General features: G+C 42.7%; 3 protein-coding genes across 4 annotated transcripts; 1 reads left to right on the top strand and 2 right to left on the bottom strand.

Annotated features, from left to right (window-relative positions):
- Positions 1 to 3,212: 3,212 nt before the first annotated feature.
- On the bottom strand, positions 3,213 to 4,925 carry LOC4329019 (probable xyloglucan endotransglucosylase/hydrolase protein 26). Its single transcript, XM_015769254.2, has 4 exons — positions 4,663 to 4,925; positions 4,389 to 4,489; positions 3,768 to 3,961; positions 3,213 to 3,685 (listed from the first exon to the last, which is right to left on the bottom strand). The coding sequence occupies exons 1-4, from the start codon at positions 4,829 to 4,831 to the stop codon at positions 3,274 to 3,276; spliced, it is 876 nt and encodes a 291-aa protein (XP_015624740.1). The 5' UTR covers positions 4,832 to 4,925; the 3' UTR covers positions 3,213 to 3,273.
- A 2,535-nt stretch (positions 4,926 to 7,460) lies between these two features.
- On the bottom strand, positions 7,461 to 9,309 carry LOC4329018 (probable xyloglucan endotransglucosylase/hydrolase protein 26). The gene is made up of 3 exons (XM_015768670.3): positions 8,960 to 9,309; positions 8,622 to 8,815; positions 7,461 to 8,146 (listed from the first exon to the last, which is right to left on the bottom strand). Exons 1-3 carry the CDS (start codon positions 9,248 to 9,250, stop codon positions 7,741 to 7,743), a joined length of 891 nt encoding a protein of 296 aa, XP_015624156.1. The 5' UTR covers positions 9,251 to 9,309; the 3' UTR covers positions 7,461 to 7,740.
- A 5,012-nt stretch (positions 9,310 to 14,321) lies between these two features.
- On the top strand, positions 14,322 to 16,675 carry LOC4329017 (uncharacterized). Of its 2 annotated transcripts, none has more exons than XM_066308077.1 (3): positions 14,322 to 14,416; positions 14,659 to 15,921; positions 16,302 to 16,675. In XM_066308077.1, the coding sequence occupies exons 2-3, from the start codon at positions 14,738 to 14,740 to the stop codon at positions 16,423 to 16,425; spliced, it is 1,308 nt and encodes a 435-aa protein (XP_066164174.1). In that variant the 5' UTR covers positions 14,322 to 14,416; positions 14,659 to 14,737; the 3' UTR covers positions 16,426 to 16,675. The 2 variants fall into 2 exon arrangements, with proteins under 2 accessions (XP_066164174.1, XP_015626326.1); XM_015770840.3 differs by having other exon boundaries at positions 14,550 to 15,921.
- Positions 16,676 to 16,738: the final 63 nt, after the last annotated feature.

Here is a 16,738-nt window from a genome sequence, read left to right as displayed (position 1 = left end):
GAGATCGAAGACGATGCAGCCCCGCGTCGGGTGCCAAGTTCCGCCGGATCATAAAAACAAAAGTGGAAGTAAAAAGGGTGGCGATGCGCCGAATTGTATTGATCGTAGCGACAGATTACATAGACCCTGGGTGTACATATTTATATACCTATGGGTTGATACAAGTCCTTATCGGACAAGAAATAAACTTTCCTAAAGATAAAAAGAAACTAACAAACTATTTCTAATTAATAGATAACTTGCCATGCCGCATTCTCTTTGAACTCGGTCTCTTTTGGATAAGCTTTTTTAGTAGATCAATTTCCTTAACCGAATATAGCAAGAATCCGACAACTGACGACTTGACAACTCTCATCGGCTAATCTCAGGACTTCGAAGCCGATGCTGACTCTAAGCCAATGACTACTCCGGGCTTACCAAATTTCACTGTTAACAATCACGTACAGTGGGGATGGCGCTCGTGGAAGAGAAGAGGGTGACGGGAAAAGGCAAGAGTTTTTTTCTAGGGCATGCTGTTTTGCGAAAACACCCCTCTACTTTTCACATTTATAGCGCTACCCATAGAAGTGAAATTATCTTCTTCTTACTATATTTCGTGAAACTACGAGTATTTTTTTAAAAAAAAACAAAACTAGGCGTCAGGTGGGCGAGGGTCTATTCAAGATTCGATTTTTGCAAAAATAACCAACCATGTGTCATTTTCTCCGAGTCAAAAACAATTGTGAAAAATGAGAAAACGTTACAAGAAGGAGTGTTATTTCTGAAGGATATCAAAATAAGGAGTTATCTTTCTCTAGTTAATTGGTTTGTCACAAGAGTTAGTGTGACTTACATGTTTCAATTGATGACTTGCAATACTAGAGAAAAAATTGGTATGGAGTCCCTCGAGAGTTAAGCGCTAAGATTCAGATTACAAATTACAGTACTTTTTGAGTTTTTATTCCAAGGCTAGCCTAAACCATGTTAAACAAATTTTACGGGAATTAATTTAATTCAAAAAACACATGAAATGGCATGCGATATTATTTTCAATATTCAAATCAAATTTTTGAACAGCTATCTGCTGATTTTAAAAAAGGTAGGAAAATAAATTTAATAGTGTTAAAATTATTTATGACCAAACACATGGCCAACTACAAATTTAAAGTAAAATTCTCTTTAATATATAAAAAACTCTTTACTACATAAAGTGCCTCCTTCTGGTAGAAATCTAAATCAATTACTTAGGTTGCATTCAACGTTGAGGGTTGGGAACCCTTTCTCTCCTATACATAAAACGGAACGACGGATTAGCACATGACTACTTAAACTTGAAAAATGGATTATGTATGATTCTTTAAAGCAACTTTTCTATAGAAAGCTTTTAAGAAAATGTACCATTTAGTAGTTTGGGAAGTGCACGTGTGGAAAACGAGAAAATATAAATTAGGAAGTTGTGTTGTTTAGTTGAATGCCACATATTACCACATCACATGTTAGGCATGTCACGGTTTATTAGCTTAGTGTTTGTTTGTTTGTTTGTTTTAATTGTGGCAAGCCACACTTTCCTCCATGAGCTTGCATGTCATACACTTATTTTTCTAGCCAAATATTGTTATACTTGTGGCTAACAAATTGTTGGTCACACTTATGACAAGTTGAGTTGTGATAATATTAGGCAACAACCATATAGGCCCGAGTATATTTATAAAAGAGCTTTGACTATTTCTAGATATATATTGAACATGTATTTAGAAGAAAGAGTTATGAAACTAAATTGCTTTGAGTAGACTGGCCCATCAATTAGATCACTTTAGGCGGGAAAATGGTATACAAAATGGTATTTTGTATAATGGCCATTGACACTATAGCTGATAATATAGAAATTTCTTTTTTTAAAAAAGGAGAGTTTCTTTTATATCATTGAGCCATTCCAAGACCTATATTATTTCCATTCGTGGTAACAAGAGGACATTGATAAGTGGGATAACAAAAATATCCCTTTGCCCTTTTTTTCTTGACATGCTAAGATGATCCATATAGCTACCTACAATACACATTAGGCCATATTTGGAGGTGGAAGTGTTAGGAACTTCACCTCCCCACGCATAAAACAGAGCAATCCACTACCACAAGATTAATTAAGTATTAGCTAAAATAAACTTTAAAATAGATTAATATTTTTTTTTAAAAGTAACTTCCCTATATAATTTTTTTCAAAGAATGCACCGTTTAGCAATTTCAGAAGTGTGTGTGGGGAAAACGAGAGAAAAGAAGTGGGAAAAGAAGGTAAAGAACACACCCTTAGTCTTGTATGTCTGGCCAATCACTTCCTTCCCTCCTCTCGCTAATATTTGTATCGCTTGCGGTAGTATCGCCATCTCAATATATACCTCCCATTTATTTTCTCACCTCCAAATATGAATCACACACCCCTCCTCTCATTCTATTGGTTGTCATAGTTACGGCCATCCTCTTTTGTCCTGTAAGTATTGGCTTCATGATACACATTGCTTACACAAGTAAATTAACTTACTAAAATGATGTCAAACACCAACATTGTCATCGAAGTTGCCTTGGCTTGCCCAAGACTCTCGTTCTGCATACCCATTGCAACTCACAAGCTTTTTACCAATTGTTGCCAGCAATGTATAATAGTGTCCTCGTTTGTGAAAAGATGCCAAATAGAGGTGACGAATTTGATGCTCTAAGAGTTGGGGCACTAAATATCATAGATAAAAGAGAAGTGATTGTGAGAGCAAAGGACGAGTGACCTATATTATCTAGTGATCAAGAGAGAATGGGAAGGACGTGGGAAAAGGAAGAAACAAGAAAATGACATGTACTTTATAGGGGTAGCATTTTTTTTTGTCAAAATCATGATAAGATTTAGACTTATCGTAGTGCATAATTGAGCTGATGACAATAGCCTAACATAATTAACTTTCAACTTGATAGCACATAAGGGATTCAATTTCTTTTTTAGTTACATAGGGATCGGGTAACTCTTTTTTTAAAAAATAAAAAATAGGTGCTCCACCAATCAGGATAGCCTTTTCTTCTTGGTGCATATAAAAGAAATTTCTGAAAGACAAATATGAAAACAACATAAATCTAGAGTAGCACATAAACAAACTGCTTATGTATTTGTAATTGCGTATGCTATAACATATGTAAGTATACAAGTACAAGTTGTTTTAAGAGCAAATAATGTAAGATTTACGAATAGAAAAAAAATCATCAAATAAATCTCAAAACTCATAAAAAATATCCATACTCATAGCAGCTGGTAAACTATTGTGGTAGGCTACACTCGACTGGTACAGATCCGTTGTATCTCTTGGGATCAACGCAATAGTTGTAGATCCTATACTCATCCTGCACTTTCCGCATCCGTGCGAGCTCTGAATCACTCAACTGGCATACTGATGACTTGCTATTATAGGTTGAAGCACATTTTGCAGCACAACTGTTGCCTCCACCAGAGGTAGTAGAGCACTCGCATACATTGATGTTGAGGCCATGGTAGTTCGCGACAAAAGGTGCCTTGGACCAGTCAGCCTTCACACGGCCACCCTGTGTTGCCCAATCCTCCGCCGCCCATATGCTCGAGTACCCATACATCGGCCGCTTCATTGGGAACGCCACACCGTTGCTTTTTTCATAGTTGCGGAACACTCGGATGGGTGTCCCGTCGATGTACCACCTGCATCTCATCCAGATCACGACCATTATTTGAGTTTGATGCAACAACCAGACAAAGATTAAAATCTAGCTTGTGTGCATACACAATCATGCAAGCGGTCCAGGAGACGGTGTAGTTGTGGTAGCCATCGGTGGGGTTGAACCACGGCTTGAACTGCATCTCCTTGTCGCCGACGCCATTGGCATAGATGTTGGTGTGGATGGTGTAGGGTTGGCCGGTCTCGTTGCCTAAGAACTCAAAGTCGATCTCGTCGTGGTTGTCTCCGACCGACGATGTCTGAAATGCATATAATCAAAATCATATCACTACTGGAGAAACGATCTTTAATACCAGTTAAAAACCCCCTCTTTAGTACCGGTTGAGACCAGCTGTAAATCGAGAATCTTTACTACCGATTGAAAGAACTTGGACTAAAGATGTTTTTAGATATTTGAACTTTTAGAACCGGTGCTAAAGCATCTTTAATATCGGTTCTTAATTTAACCGAGATATTATGTTTTGGGGCCTGGATAAAAGATAGTTTCTCTAACGGAGTAATTAATTGAGTCCTTAGTCCTTACGTACGATGCCCTGATGCACTTATGTATTGACTGATTGAATTCGATTATCGATAGAAAACATACAGCTAATGGGAAAAAAACAATTGGTTAATTTTTGCGATGGAGAAAGAACAAGTCGATCAATGAAGGACACGCCCACGCACGTAGTATGTGGTGACGGTGCCGGCCGAATTGCCGGGGACAAGTTGGATAAGAGTGGAGACGCTCCCGAAGATGAACTGCTTCTTTGTCCGCAGCATGCAGCCTGCACAATTATGTAACAAATTAAGAAATTAATCGCCGATCGCAGCAGGTATAATAGTATCAAAAAAAATTTCACGCCTAATTATTTGCTTCAGCTGATCAATCTCGAATTTCAATTGAAGGTAATTCGTCAGAATAAATTAAACTATCTGAAAAAGGTTTTGTGTACGTGACCTGAGTAGTTGCTGACGAGGGAGAGCGAGAGGCCATTGCCGTCGTCGGTGAACCTGGCGTTCTGGGGCTCCCACGGGATGTCACACTCGTCGCGGAAGCTGGCTCCGGCGAGCCCAACCACCGCCGCCGCCGCCGTGAAAACCACGAGAAGCAAGCTCAACCTCCCCATCGTCGTCGTCGTCCTCCTCTCGTTGCAGAAAAGCTCGAGCAAAAAAAGTTCAGACAAAGTGTCACAGGTTGAGAGAGAAATGCTGATGAGAAAACAGGATGAAAAATTCAGAGGGAGACAGGGGGCTTATATACACACTGTTATCCAACCCTGAAACTCTCTGAATTAATCTATGTTTCTCTGCGTGCATGCTGATCATTCCCGGTCAAAATCAACAGAAGATTTTTGGCTCCCATGATGCTATAGATAATTGTTAATTCTCTTCACGATGTACACTTGTACATAGTGCTGCCAGCTGCATTATGCTTTTGTGTACAATCTTCTCCTGGTTTTGCAAACGCGTCTTGATTTGTTCCTCTTAATTAAACTAGTCAGTCAGTATCTGGTTTTGACATGGTTAGTGCTCTGCATGCTTGAATTGAGCTGCCTGTTTCCAATTGGCACTCTGCCCATTGGTACATGAATCAGATTGGAGTTGTTGGCTGTCTCGTTCAAAAGAGACATATATATAAACCTGAGTTTACATGCCTGCATGTTATTTTAGCTACTATCAGGAGTAGTAATTAATTGGTTGTCACCATCATGATCTTATGAACGGTTGTTGCCCCTGTTTTGTATAAGTACCATAAAAACTGTATGCAGGATCTTTGTTGTGAGATATGCTTATAGGTCAAACTAAACTTGTTAATTTCAGCGATTTAATACTAATCCTCTACTACTGCTTAGATCACGTAGTATAACCAAATCGCCTTCTTTTATAATTGTACTTAGCTGAGCTATGGCAAATGCCATTTGTGATGTACATGGTAGATCTTATGTATTTAGGTAGCAATTTGTCAAATGTCATCATATATGTAATGTGGTGTTGCTAATGTTTTCTGTAACTGAAAAAAAAACATGGGGTTTCCTGAAATTCACTTTCAACAATTCTACTAGCCGGCCTCCTGAATTTTCACCTCTACTAAACTTCATACTCCCTACGTTCTCAAACTGACGTAGTAGAAATCCTAAATGACTAAAGGATAGTAAAGAAACACAGAAACTAACAAATATACTCCGCCCATTGAAAAATAATTGTTGGTTTTTTTTTCGCTTTAAGTTGCATGCGTTTGATCAATAGTATCGTTTAAAAATGCCCACATGACTGAATCCACAATTTCCATGTATCAAACACAAATCAAGCAAATATGGGGAGAACAATTCATCACGATATTCCATAATCAATAAAAAATGGAGAAAATCCATTCACAATTTCGACCCAGATGTACGAGAAAGATTAGAGAGAAGAGGAGGCAGCCTAGCAGGGGTGGAGCCGTGGAGGTCGCTGCTGCAGTCACCGATCTGTGGGCATCGTCCCATCACCAAGCTGCGATCGTCACCATCACCGAACAGGTACGAAAGCCAACGGACTATGTGGATTCGAGAGAGGAATGGTCGGTGCCACTGGATCTGGAGTTGGAGGCCTCTCCCTCCATCATCATTGTTCCCTCCCCTTATCCCATAGGAGAAGCTCGTCTGTATCTAGGACTGGGAGGTGGAGAGGGAGAGAGGAAGGGCACGAGGAGGCTGTGCACACCCGTCGGCAACACCTCCATATGACAAGCTCCGGATTCAACTCCTCCATTGTTCTCGAGCACCATCGCCCCCTCCTCTTTATGACAACAGAGGACTAGGCGGCGAACTGCAACTCCCGAGATTACCAGCAATGGATCTACCCCTCCTGAGCCCATTGGCGTCAAATTCGCTTCTCTTGATCTTGTTGCAGTTGTCACCGTTGCAATCGTCGCCGTCGTTGGTGCTATCGTCACGTGCAGTAGAGGTAGGGAGGCTGGAGGGAGTAGGGAGGGTCCAGGGTGAGAGGAACTTAGTTGGGTGCTCTTTATCAGCCGCTACTGAAAATTGATTTACGCTAACGGCGACTTCAGGGGACCTCTAAATTCACCACCGGTGAAAATTGATTTTTGCTAGCAGTTCGTTACTAGAATCCTTTCAATGCATTTTACAAGCCTGACTTTTTTTAATCCTCCCAGTAAAAAAAAGGTTGGTACGATGAAAAATGGTTTTTAAGCGGTGAATGGCATTACTGGTGCTCTTGAGCAGAGTGATCAAAACTAGTATGAAAGATTTTCTATACATCCAATCCTAAATTGCGGGGGGCACGCACAGTTCATGGTTGTCCTACGAACAGATAGGTCGTTGGGCCATATGACTTTGTTTAAAATGTAGACGAGAAGTACTACTAATGAATAATGATGATCATATTTTGTCACTGTGGCTCCATCAGACATCATTAGAAGGTAGTAACATACTGTTTTGAGTCTTTAATATACTATCGAGAAAAATATGACTGATGACTGTGGGCTTTAATTTTGCATAAAGAGCATGGTAAATTTTAGCTCGTTAATTAAAGGGCAAATATCTAAAATACACTACAAATGCATATGCCCACACTTACACACATAGAGAGAATGTAAAAATTAGATATGATTTTTATTAATTACATGGTAGCTAGAGGTGGACGCACAAACACCACTACATGATTGAGAGGGTAACTCTAGCTCATATAGCATCCAAAATGTAATAAAATGATACATTGATATGTAATTCTTTTAGATAATATGTAACTGTATTGCAGACAAACATATAGTTTATATATATACCATGGCATGCACATATACATGCCAAAAAAATATAATTTAATTACAAGCATCAAAACAAAATAAAAGAATACAAAAAAAAGAGCTCGATCAAAAACTTATTGGATTCAGATATATAACCACCGATCAAAGACACAAACCCTTAATATAAAAAAAAAGGAGAGGAAACTGTAGCAAAAAATGGAACATCTCTCAAAAGATGATTGCACATATAGCAAAAACTTTGCAATTGCAATATCGATCCTTCAGCACTCAGTATTGTGGCAGGCTGCACTCCGGCGCCATCTGGCCGTTGAACCGCTTGTAGTCGACGCAGTAGTCGTAGATCCTGAAGTTGTCCTGCACCCACTTCATCTGCCCCATCTCGTCGCCGGTGAGCTGCTGGCCGGCGCAGCCGCCGCCCTGGTTGAACGCGGCGGCGCAGCCGTACACGCAGTCGCCGCCGTAGCACTCGCAGACGTCGAGGTCGATGCCGTGGTAGTTGGCGACGAACGGCGCCTTGCTCCAGTCCGTCTTGACCCTCCCCTTCTGCGTGGCCCAGTCCTCCGCCGCCCATATGCTCGAGTAGGCGTACATCGGCTGCCACGTCGGGAACGCCACGCCGTTGCTGCTCTGGTAGTTGCGGAACACCCTGATGGGCATCCCATCGATGTACCACCTGCATTAATTGTTACCGTTATTAAGTTGCTTGTACCGACCAGTTTCACAATATAGGCAGTGATTGAAATTTCGGTAATTTCGGACCCCCCCCTTTGGCAAGTCAATATCTCGACTGAAACTTTCGGTTTTTTTCATTTTTTTTTGAATTTAGACGAAATTTAGTTAAATTCAGTTAAATTGTGTTAAAATTTCAGAAAATTTTGGTCAAAAAATATGGAAATTTCGGTTCTATTGAAATGACCGAAATTTTTGCCGAAAGCGAAATTGCAAAACCTGAATGCAGGGGCGGAGCCAGGATTATGTCAAGAGTGGGGCTTAATCACTAGAGTATGAACTTCTTAAACGAATTTTAATAAAAAAATTAGTAAATTCCTTGGTATTTTTTCTGCCAGGTGTGGGGCCTGGGCCCAAGCTGCCCCACACCTGGCTCCGCCTCTGCCTGAATGTAGGTGAGCGTGTGTGTGTGCGCTTACACGATCCTGCAGGGGGTCCAGGAGATGGTGTAGTTGTGGGAGCCGTCGGTGGGGTCGAACCACGGCTTGAACTGCATCTCCTTGTCGCCGACGCCGTTGGCGTAGACGTTGGTGTGGATGGTGTAGGGTTGTCCGGTCTCGTTGCCCAGGAACTCGAAGTCGATCTCGTCGTGCTTGTCACCCAGCGACGACGTCTGCATCGATCCATCACACACGCACGCACAAAATCGTGTACCAATCAATCAATCGATCGATCGATCGGCGGAAGGAAATGGATGCAGATCGAAGATGAGATATATATATAATCGATCGATCGATGGGGGTGATCAATGGCGTACGTAGAAGGTGGTGACGGTGCCGGCGGAGTTGCCGGGGACGAGCTGGACGGAGGTGGAGACGGAGCCGTAGACGAACTGCCGCTTGGAGCGGATCATGGAGCCGGAGGAGTTGCTGACCAGCGCCAGCGACAGGCTCTTGCCGTTGTCCGACGACCAGCAGTTCTGCGGCTCCCACGTCGCGTCGCACTCCTCGTAGAAGTTGCCGCCGGACGCCGCGCCGGCGACCATCGCCACCACCACCACCGCCATCACCGCCGCTCCTCCTCCTCCTCCCTGCAGCTTCGCCGCCATGGCTAACAACTCGATCTATATGAATGATTGCTTCTAGCTAGCTACCTTCCTGAGATGTGTGTGTTGAAGCACTGATAGATTTGGGACATTTATATAGCGGTTTGAAACGAATTAAATAATTTCGTTTTCCAGATTATGATATATTATTATGATCAACAGTCAAATTAAATCGATGGTTAATTTCTCCAAGTGGTCATGCAAGCACGTAGGAGGCGTGTGGAATGATGAGAGGGGTTCAGGGATCGAGGGAAGCAAAGCTATAGCTAGCTGTTAACCGGGGATATCTTCTGTAGCTGCGAGAGAGATTAAACCGACAGAAATAAGTTTGCAGGGGTCGCACGCACTTTGGCAACGTGCCTGACATCCATTCCTGGGAATACTTGTGGTGGACGTCTTGGGCATCATGGCAAGCTGCGTGCGCACCCTGGCCGCGCGCGGCCGGCATGATTCGTTTTTTCGAACGTTTGGGGACATCTGGCGCCCCGGCAAGAATCATTTCGAACGAACGAACGTTCGAGGAGAGGGCATGGAGTCGAGTACTCCTCCTTCCTCTAAGACAAATCAAATGTTCCCTCAATTGATTACTAATATTTATATTTCTGTGTGTTTTTTCTCTTTCGCAGTGACCTGAGTAGCACTCCAACATCGTGAGTTCAAATCTTTATAGGACTGAATTTCAGATTGAGTCGTTTGCGGGGCTAAATTTTCAATTTAAATGGTTATATATATCCGGTTGGATGTAGTGCCCTTCTCTAAAAAAAACGTTATTTCTCTTTTGACCTAGGAAAGACTTCGTAGCTTGATTATATATAGGGCTGCTAGATCATTTGTCCTACAATTGCTGTAAAACAACATATTAATTAGCAACAATAATAATTTACAAATAAAAAAATGTTGTTTTTGTGTTTTTTTTAATTCAAAAGCTAATGATGAGAAATAAACTATGATAAAAAAAACCCTTATCAGCGTCCCAAATATAGGGTCCCACATCGTTGATAGCACGTGGGATGGGAACCAAGCCATTGAGTTTGCTTCCTTGGCCCACTAGGAGAAGTATATGAGGATCATGTGTCAAATGAGATCAAGACACAAACCAACTGGGTCACCTAGGTGTGTCAAAACCAACCATGCGGCTTTTCCCGAGCAGGTACCATCTGCATGGCTCTTGACCGGAAAAAAAGACATGTGGAGACCTGCGTGGATCCCAGCCTACCACAACACCACTAGTAGAGGGTTGACGTGTGGCTGTGATCGAGGACGTTCCAAGGCTAGCCCCTAGTTGACCCAGGACATATCACGTGGCATGCCATCCTGAACTAAGGTGGGGACAGAGAGAGCCAGGTGAGCCCCACTGGCTCTTTACTAGTGCCAGATAGACTACTAGTGAGCAAGAGAGAGAGCCAAAGGACCGTTATTAGAAGGAACATCGCTATCAACTCCTTTGAGACAAGGACGATGATGCCATGGACACAAATCCCATAGCTAAGCTCGCCTATAGATGAAACCACCGAAGCAAGATGGCCTGGGAACCAACACTAGAAGATTTCACCATCACCATTACCATTGAAGAAGATGAGGAAAGATAGAAACTTTATTTGGGTTGAAACATAAGCAACTACTAGAAACTTTATTTATGTTGAAACATAAGCAACTACTAGTTCTGCTAGAGCGATAGATGCCCTCCCCCTCCTTACCAGCATCTTGCCAGAGAGGAAGAGGGGGAGTGAACAGAGGGTGGTGGCAACAGTGCTAGGTTTTTGTGGTGGTGCTTAGTTTTTACAAGTGTGAGATATTTTGACCATAGTTCCGCATTGGACTATAGGGCTTAGCCATCCTTTTCACTCAAGACCACATAAATTTGCAAAGTCTTGCTAATTGGGCTAGGGCAAGCAACATTTCACCAAATCCACAAATTAGCAACCCAAATCATATCTATGCAGTGTAACTAGTTCTTTTTTTTTAGAACAGTGTAACTAGTTCATTCACCCTACAACTTTAGTTAGCAGAAGTTCCTATCTCTATTTTTATTTACTCCATAGCACCTCATAAGGCCATAACAACATCAATACAACCCCTTCTAAATTACCCTGGTCCAGCATGCGAATTTGTGCAAACTTATATGTTAACTGAAATGGATTGCTATGCCGTTCAATGTGAAACTATTGTCCAAATACCTAGCCCTATGTTCAAATCACTATATTTACGATGACGACTATAATTCTCATTGTTCTAGTTATCATTCTTTGCTAAAGGAAATTTATCAGGGTTATGGATAGCACATACCTAATAGTAGTCGATTAAGCACGATAGGGCCCACCATATACCAAGTCCTATATGGAATCATACCTTGTATATAAAAGGAGTTCCGGATAAGGAAGGGCAAGCAAAGTTCTACATGAAAACTACAAGGACTACTCGGATTGTATCATACTTATCTCCCTAGTTCTACTTGGACAAGGGGACATTTATGGGTATAAATACAAGACCCGGCCCCCTAGGGAAGGGAGGACAACCCCAGACAAACCAACAAGCTCAGTCAGAATAGACACCAATACACGCCGCCAGACATCGATATCAGATCAGCCTAGACAGACCCAATTTGGTGCCATCAAAGGTCGACAAGAGGGATCTAGTGCTATCTCTGATCTCGCCGAGTACATATTCAAGGAGGAAGACTACCCTGTCGTTGACTACGTGTTGGTGTTCCATGTCACCAAGTCGACGACGACTAGATAGGTTATCCCAAATATTGTACTTATGTGATTTTGATGAATAAGAGCAATACCGGCTTCGGCCAACCGGAGTAGGGTTATTACCTTCATGTGAAGGGGCCCGAACCTGTATAAAAATCCTTGTCTCTACCTCTTTTACCTCAATCTCGCATATACCCTGGTACCAATGATCCTCATACCATGCAAGTACCATAGTCATGATCTAAAACGTTGACAAAAATCTCATGCATTGCTGCTGGAAATTTGCATGATAAAATAGTACTATATATGAGTTGCATAATTCCTTCTTGTTATATGATTTCATTCATGTGGTTTTCATATCTTGCACCTTTGGTCAATATCCAAACAGAATAATTACTTCAAATCTATGGTGTGGCTTTTGCGAAAAGAGGTAATTTGCACCTTGATCAATCATCCAAAGGCTAAAAAGAATTGAAGTGATGTGGTTTCATAAGAGAAGAGACAATTATTGTTAACTACATTTAGTGGGGATTAACTTTATAAGTATATTAGTAGATATCCCGCACATTATTGTAGCACGGAATTTGTAAACACTTTGAAGAAAATTGAAAGAATTTTTTTTTGTAAATCCTATGTACTCATAATACCTAAAATGATAATATCTTAAGCTCTACAAAGTTGATATGGAATTCCAATTGTACTTGAAACATGAATGCTTATGTAATATACATGCTAGGAATCCAATGGCTATTTCTTCTCTAGTTGAAATGGTTCAATACACATTGAGGTCTATAGCAATAACTATACCAAGTGAATTGTAAATGCACACGACATGAATGGTTGAGATCAAAGCATGAGTATGATCGAAAGGCTACTATTTTCTAGATGATGTGTCTCAATGCATGTCAAAGTTTTTGGTTCCAAGTAGTAAATAGGATGTAAGATATGATGCATTATTTTATTTTGTTTTAGAAATGCTATTAGTTATGTATCTTGGGAATCATAGGAAGAATATATAGAGCCCATGAAAAGAGGATCAATGACATATATTTTTTTTTTCTTTCTATATAGTTGTAACGACAAGATCAACATACGTGAAGCCGCAAGAAGAGCCGTCAGATCTCTCCCATGCTTGATCTCAACGTTCATATTGTGTGCAGTTATTATTCCCTACGATTGCCATAAATCTCCACTATAACTTATTTATTACCCACTGAATATAGTTATTGCAGATTATTCTCACTTATTTGTTTGATTGTTACCTAGAAGTGCACACAACAATGCGCTGGGTTTCATCTAGTTACTTAATGTAAAATGTTCCAAAGAAGCCCAACGAGAAATGAAGAATCATGTTATAGAGGAAATTCCTTTTTCTGACCAATCATGTAATCCACCAAGTTCACAAACAAATAAGGTTATTATCGAATGAATCGTAATCAAAATTGAAATTATTGACAAAGAAATATGAGCTAGTATATGTTCTAAAGTTGCAAATAGCATAAGGAGAAGGGAAAATTGCCAGCAACTCATCTAAATTTGATCCTTCATATCCCTCTTCATTCCAACGTATCATTCATATTACATTCTCCAAATCACATCGTACTATATTTGCATATTTATCTTCCTCACTTTTCTATGCCTACTAAGAGGAGAGAGTTACAGAGGAGGGAAGGATGAGAGGAAGGGCGAAGGAGGAGGACTGAGAAGAGGGTCGACGACAGAGGGAGGGCGGCGAGGGTTAGAGTGGACAAAAACACATGCGTGTGGGGAGAAGTTACAAACGGTGGGGTGGCAGGGCGGAGAAGTCATGGGCGGTGAGAACAGAGTAGCTGTGGGCAGCATGGGTGATAGGACAGAGAAGCTGCGTGCAGCGTGGGCTTATCTTTGCCAGCCCCATCTCTAGATTAGGATGTGCACTTACCTTTAGTCTCCACCTTCACTACTCCACCCTACATGCCAGATCCGGTCAACAACAATGGAGATGGACGAGCCATCAATTTGGCTCGAGGTGGGAGCTCGGTTCGAACGCAAGAAGTTGCAATATGGCATGAAGAGAGTTCTCTCTCCCGGACATCGAACACGATAAGCTTGAAGTCAACGACGGCTTATCTTCTAGAGCGCGATTTTCTTCCCGCGTGAGTGCGCTATTTTCTGGATGGAGGACGTGACAGCATATCGGCTAGGAATGCTCTTATATTACACAAACTAAGAAATTTAAATCTCAAATTGAATCCATTTTATTTGATGACGATTTATTGTATTCCTTTTCGAGACATAGTCGGTTTACAGTAGTGGGCCTTTGTCGATTCAGACCGGGCCGCGCTTTGGCCTACGGGAAGCCCACCCTACTAGTATAGTCGATCTGCCCCCTTCCCCTCGGCCTCCACTCCCGTCTCCCCGCGACTTCGCCCGCCGCGCCGCGCCGCGCCGCCCTGCGCCGCCGCCGGCGTCCGCCCGCACCCTCGCCGGCCAGGTGAGCGCCCGTGCGCGCATCCTCTCTCTCTCTCACACACACACACACACCTTCCTACCCCCACACCTTTCTCTCGGATTCGCGCTAACCCTAACCCTACCTTTTCTTTTTCTCGAATTCGCTTTAACCCTAGCTTCTCTTCTGGATCCGGGAGCTTCGTATCATTGCCTTAATCATAGCACTAATCGCAGTTCTCGACAATAGAAAATGGGGGCTTGATGTTGGATTTTGCGTGTTTGCAGTGTTCGATTGAGCGAGGGAACGGACAGGGGTGGAGGAGGATAGGTGAGGGTGAGGAGGGGGGGGGGGCGGTAAGCAGCCATGTCGGTGGCGGCCGGGGTTAGCGACGCCGCCATCACGGTGCGCGACAAGCTCCGCGGGAAGATTGGCCAGACCAAGGTGAAGCGGTACTGGCCCGGGAAGGCGCCCGAGTGGGCCGACGACGGCGAAGACGACGCCGATCTCCGGACTGCCAATAAGGTTTCTCTCGACAAGGCGTTCCCCAAGGATGAGGACGGCGACGCGCCGCCCCTCAAGGATGACCGCCGCCTCCGCCGCCTCGCGCAGACCCGCGCGGAGAACAAGGAGGAGCTGAGGGCGGATCACCGGAGGATTCGGCAGGCCGAGATTGTGTCTACCGTGGATGAGGAGAACGAGAGGCAGGAGGCTGAGCTGGAGGAGGAGGACGATGAGGAGGCGCAGGAGGAGAGGAGGAGGAGGATAAGGGCGCGGCAGCTCTTGAGGGAGCAGGAGGAGTTGCTTCCTCAGGAGGAGGAGCCCATAGAGGAGGAGGAGGAATCAGAGGAATCCGAGTATGAGACTGACTCGGAGGATGAGCAGACGGGCATGGCGATGGTGAAGCCCGTCTTCATACCAAAGTCACAGCGGGACACCATTGCCGAGCGCGAGCGGCTGGAGGAGGAGGAGCGGCAGCTTGAGGAGCTAGTCAAGAAGAGGCTGGAGGCTAGGAAAATCGAGACTAGGCAGATTGTGGTGGAAGAAATCAGGAAGGAGGAGCATATTGAGAAGACACTCAATGAGGAGGCCAACATTGAGGATGTTGATACAGATGATGAGTTGAATGAAGCAGAGGAGTATGAGTCATGGAAGAATCGAGAAATAGCTAGAATCAAGAGGGACAGGGAAGAAAGAGATGCAAGGTTGAAGGAGAAGGAGGAGATTGAGAAGGTGCGGAATATGACCGAGGAGGAGCGGCGAGAATGGGAGCGAAAGAATCCTAAGCCACTTCGTGAGAACAAGCAGAAGTGGAAGTTTATGCAGAAGTATTACCACAAGGGTGCCTTCTTCCAGGAAGGTGCTGATGATGTTATCCAATCAGCTGGTAAAGATGATATTTATGCTCGTGATTTCTCTGCACCAACTGGTGAAGATAAGATGGACAAAAGCATCTTGCCCAAGGTTATGCAAGTTAAGCACTTCGGACGGAGTGGCAGAACGAAGTGGACACATCTTGTTAATGAGGATACTACAGATTGGAATGCACCGTATGTACTCCTATCTTGCTACATTTTTGTTTTAAATCTGGTATATTGATCATTCAGCTAGTTAAATCTTCTTCAGATTGCTTTTAAGAAAAAGTTGTCTTATCTGCAATTATTTAGTAGTTGTTTTTTCACATTAAACAATTAAATATTGGTTGGCTAAAGAGAAAGATCACCGTTTAGATACTCCCAATGAGAAGACCACTTACCCTGTTATAAGATTTTGAGCTTCTTTTGATATATAAACGGGATCAAGTTTTGGCCTTTCTTATCTTGTTGGTTGCTACAGCTCAATGCATTTCTTTTTGAGTTATTTCCTATGGTTTCCTTTTTTGTATCAACAAGGAAACATGATCCTGATTTACTTTTTGATGAATTTTCAGGTGGGCTACAAATGGGCCCTTGCGAGCAAAGTACAATGCAAAAATGGCAGGCATGAATGCTCCTATTGCCAAACCAAAGGGAAGTAAGAAGATGAAAGACTGGGACACAAAACAGGATGATTAAATGAATACTAGATGAAGTCTGGTACTGCTCTCTTACTTTCATAGGGACAGACTAATGGTAGCTGCAAAACATGTTTATGCAGATAGTTTGTTTCTCTTCTTTTTGCTGCATAAGACATGCTTCTACCGTGCCATCAACTGTCTTACAGTTTACATCTGCTACCAAAATTTCTGCAAAGTATGTAAACGATCGATTGGTAGCCGCTTGTCATGTACTGTCCTGTTATGCTTAATTAGAGAAGAATTGTGTATATGTTTGTTTCTGTACTTTTGACATATTGCTATGCTTAGAACCTGTCACTGCTTCAGCTTCT

Source organism: Oryza sativa, chromosome 2 (assembly GCF_034140825.1).
Source record: "Oryza sativa Japonica Group chromosome 2, ASM3414082v1".
NCBI classification, from domain to species: Eukaryota; Viridiplantae; Streptophyta; class Magnoliopsida; order Poales; family Poaceae; genus Oryza; species Oryza sativa.
Note: the sequence above shows the minus strand (reverse complement) of the source record. Positions and strands in the feature narration are given on the sequence as shown.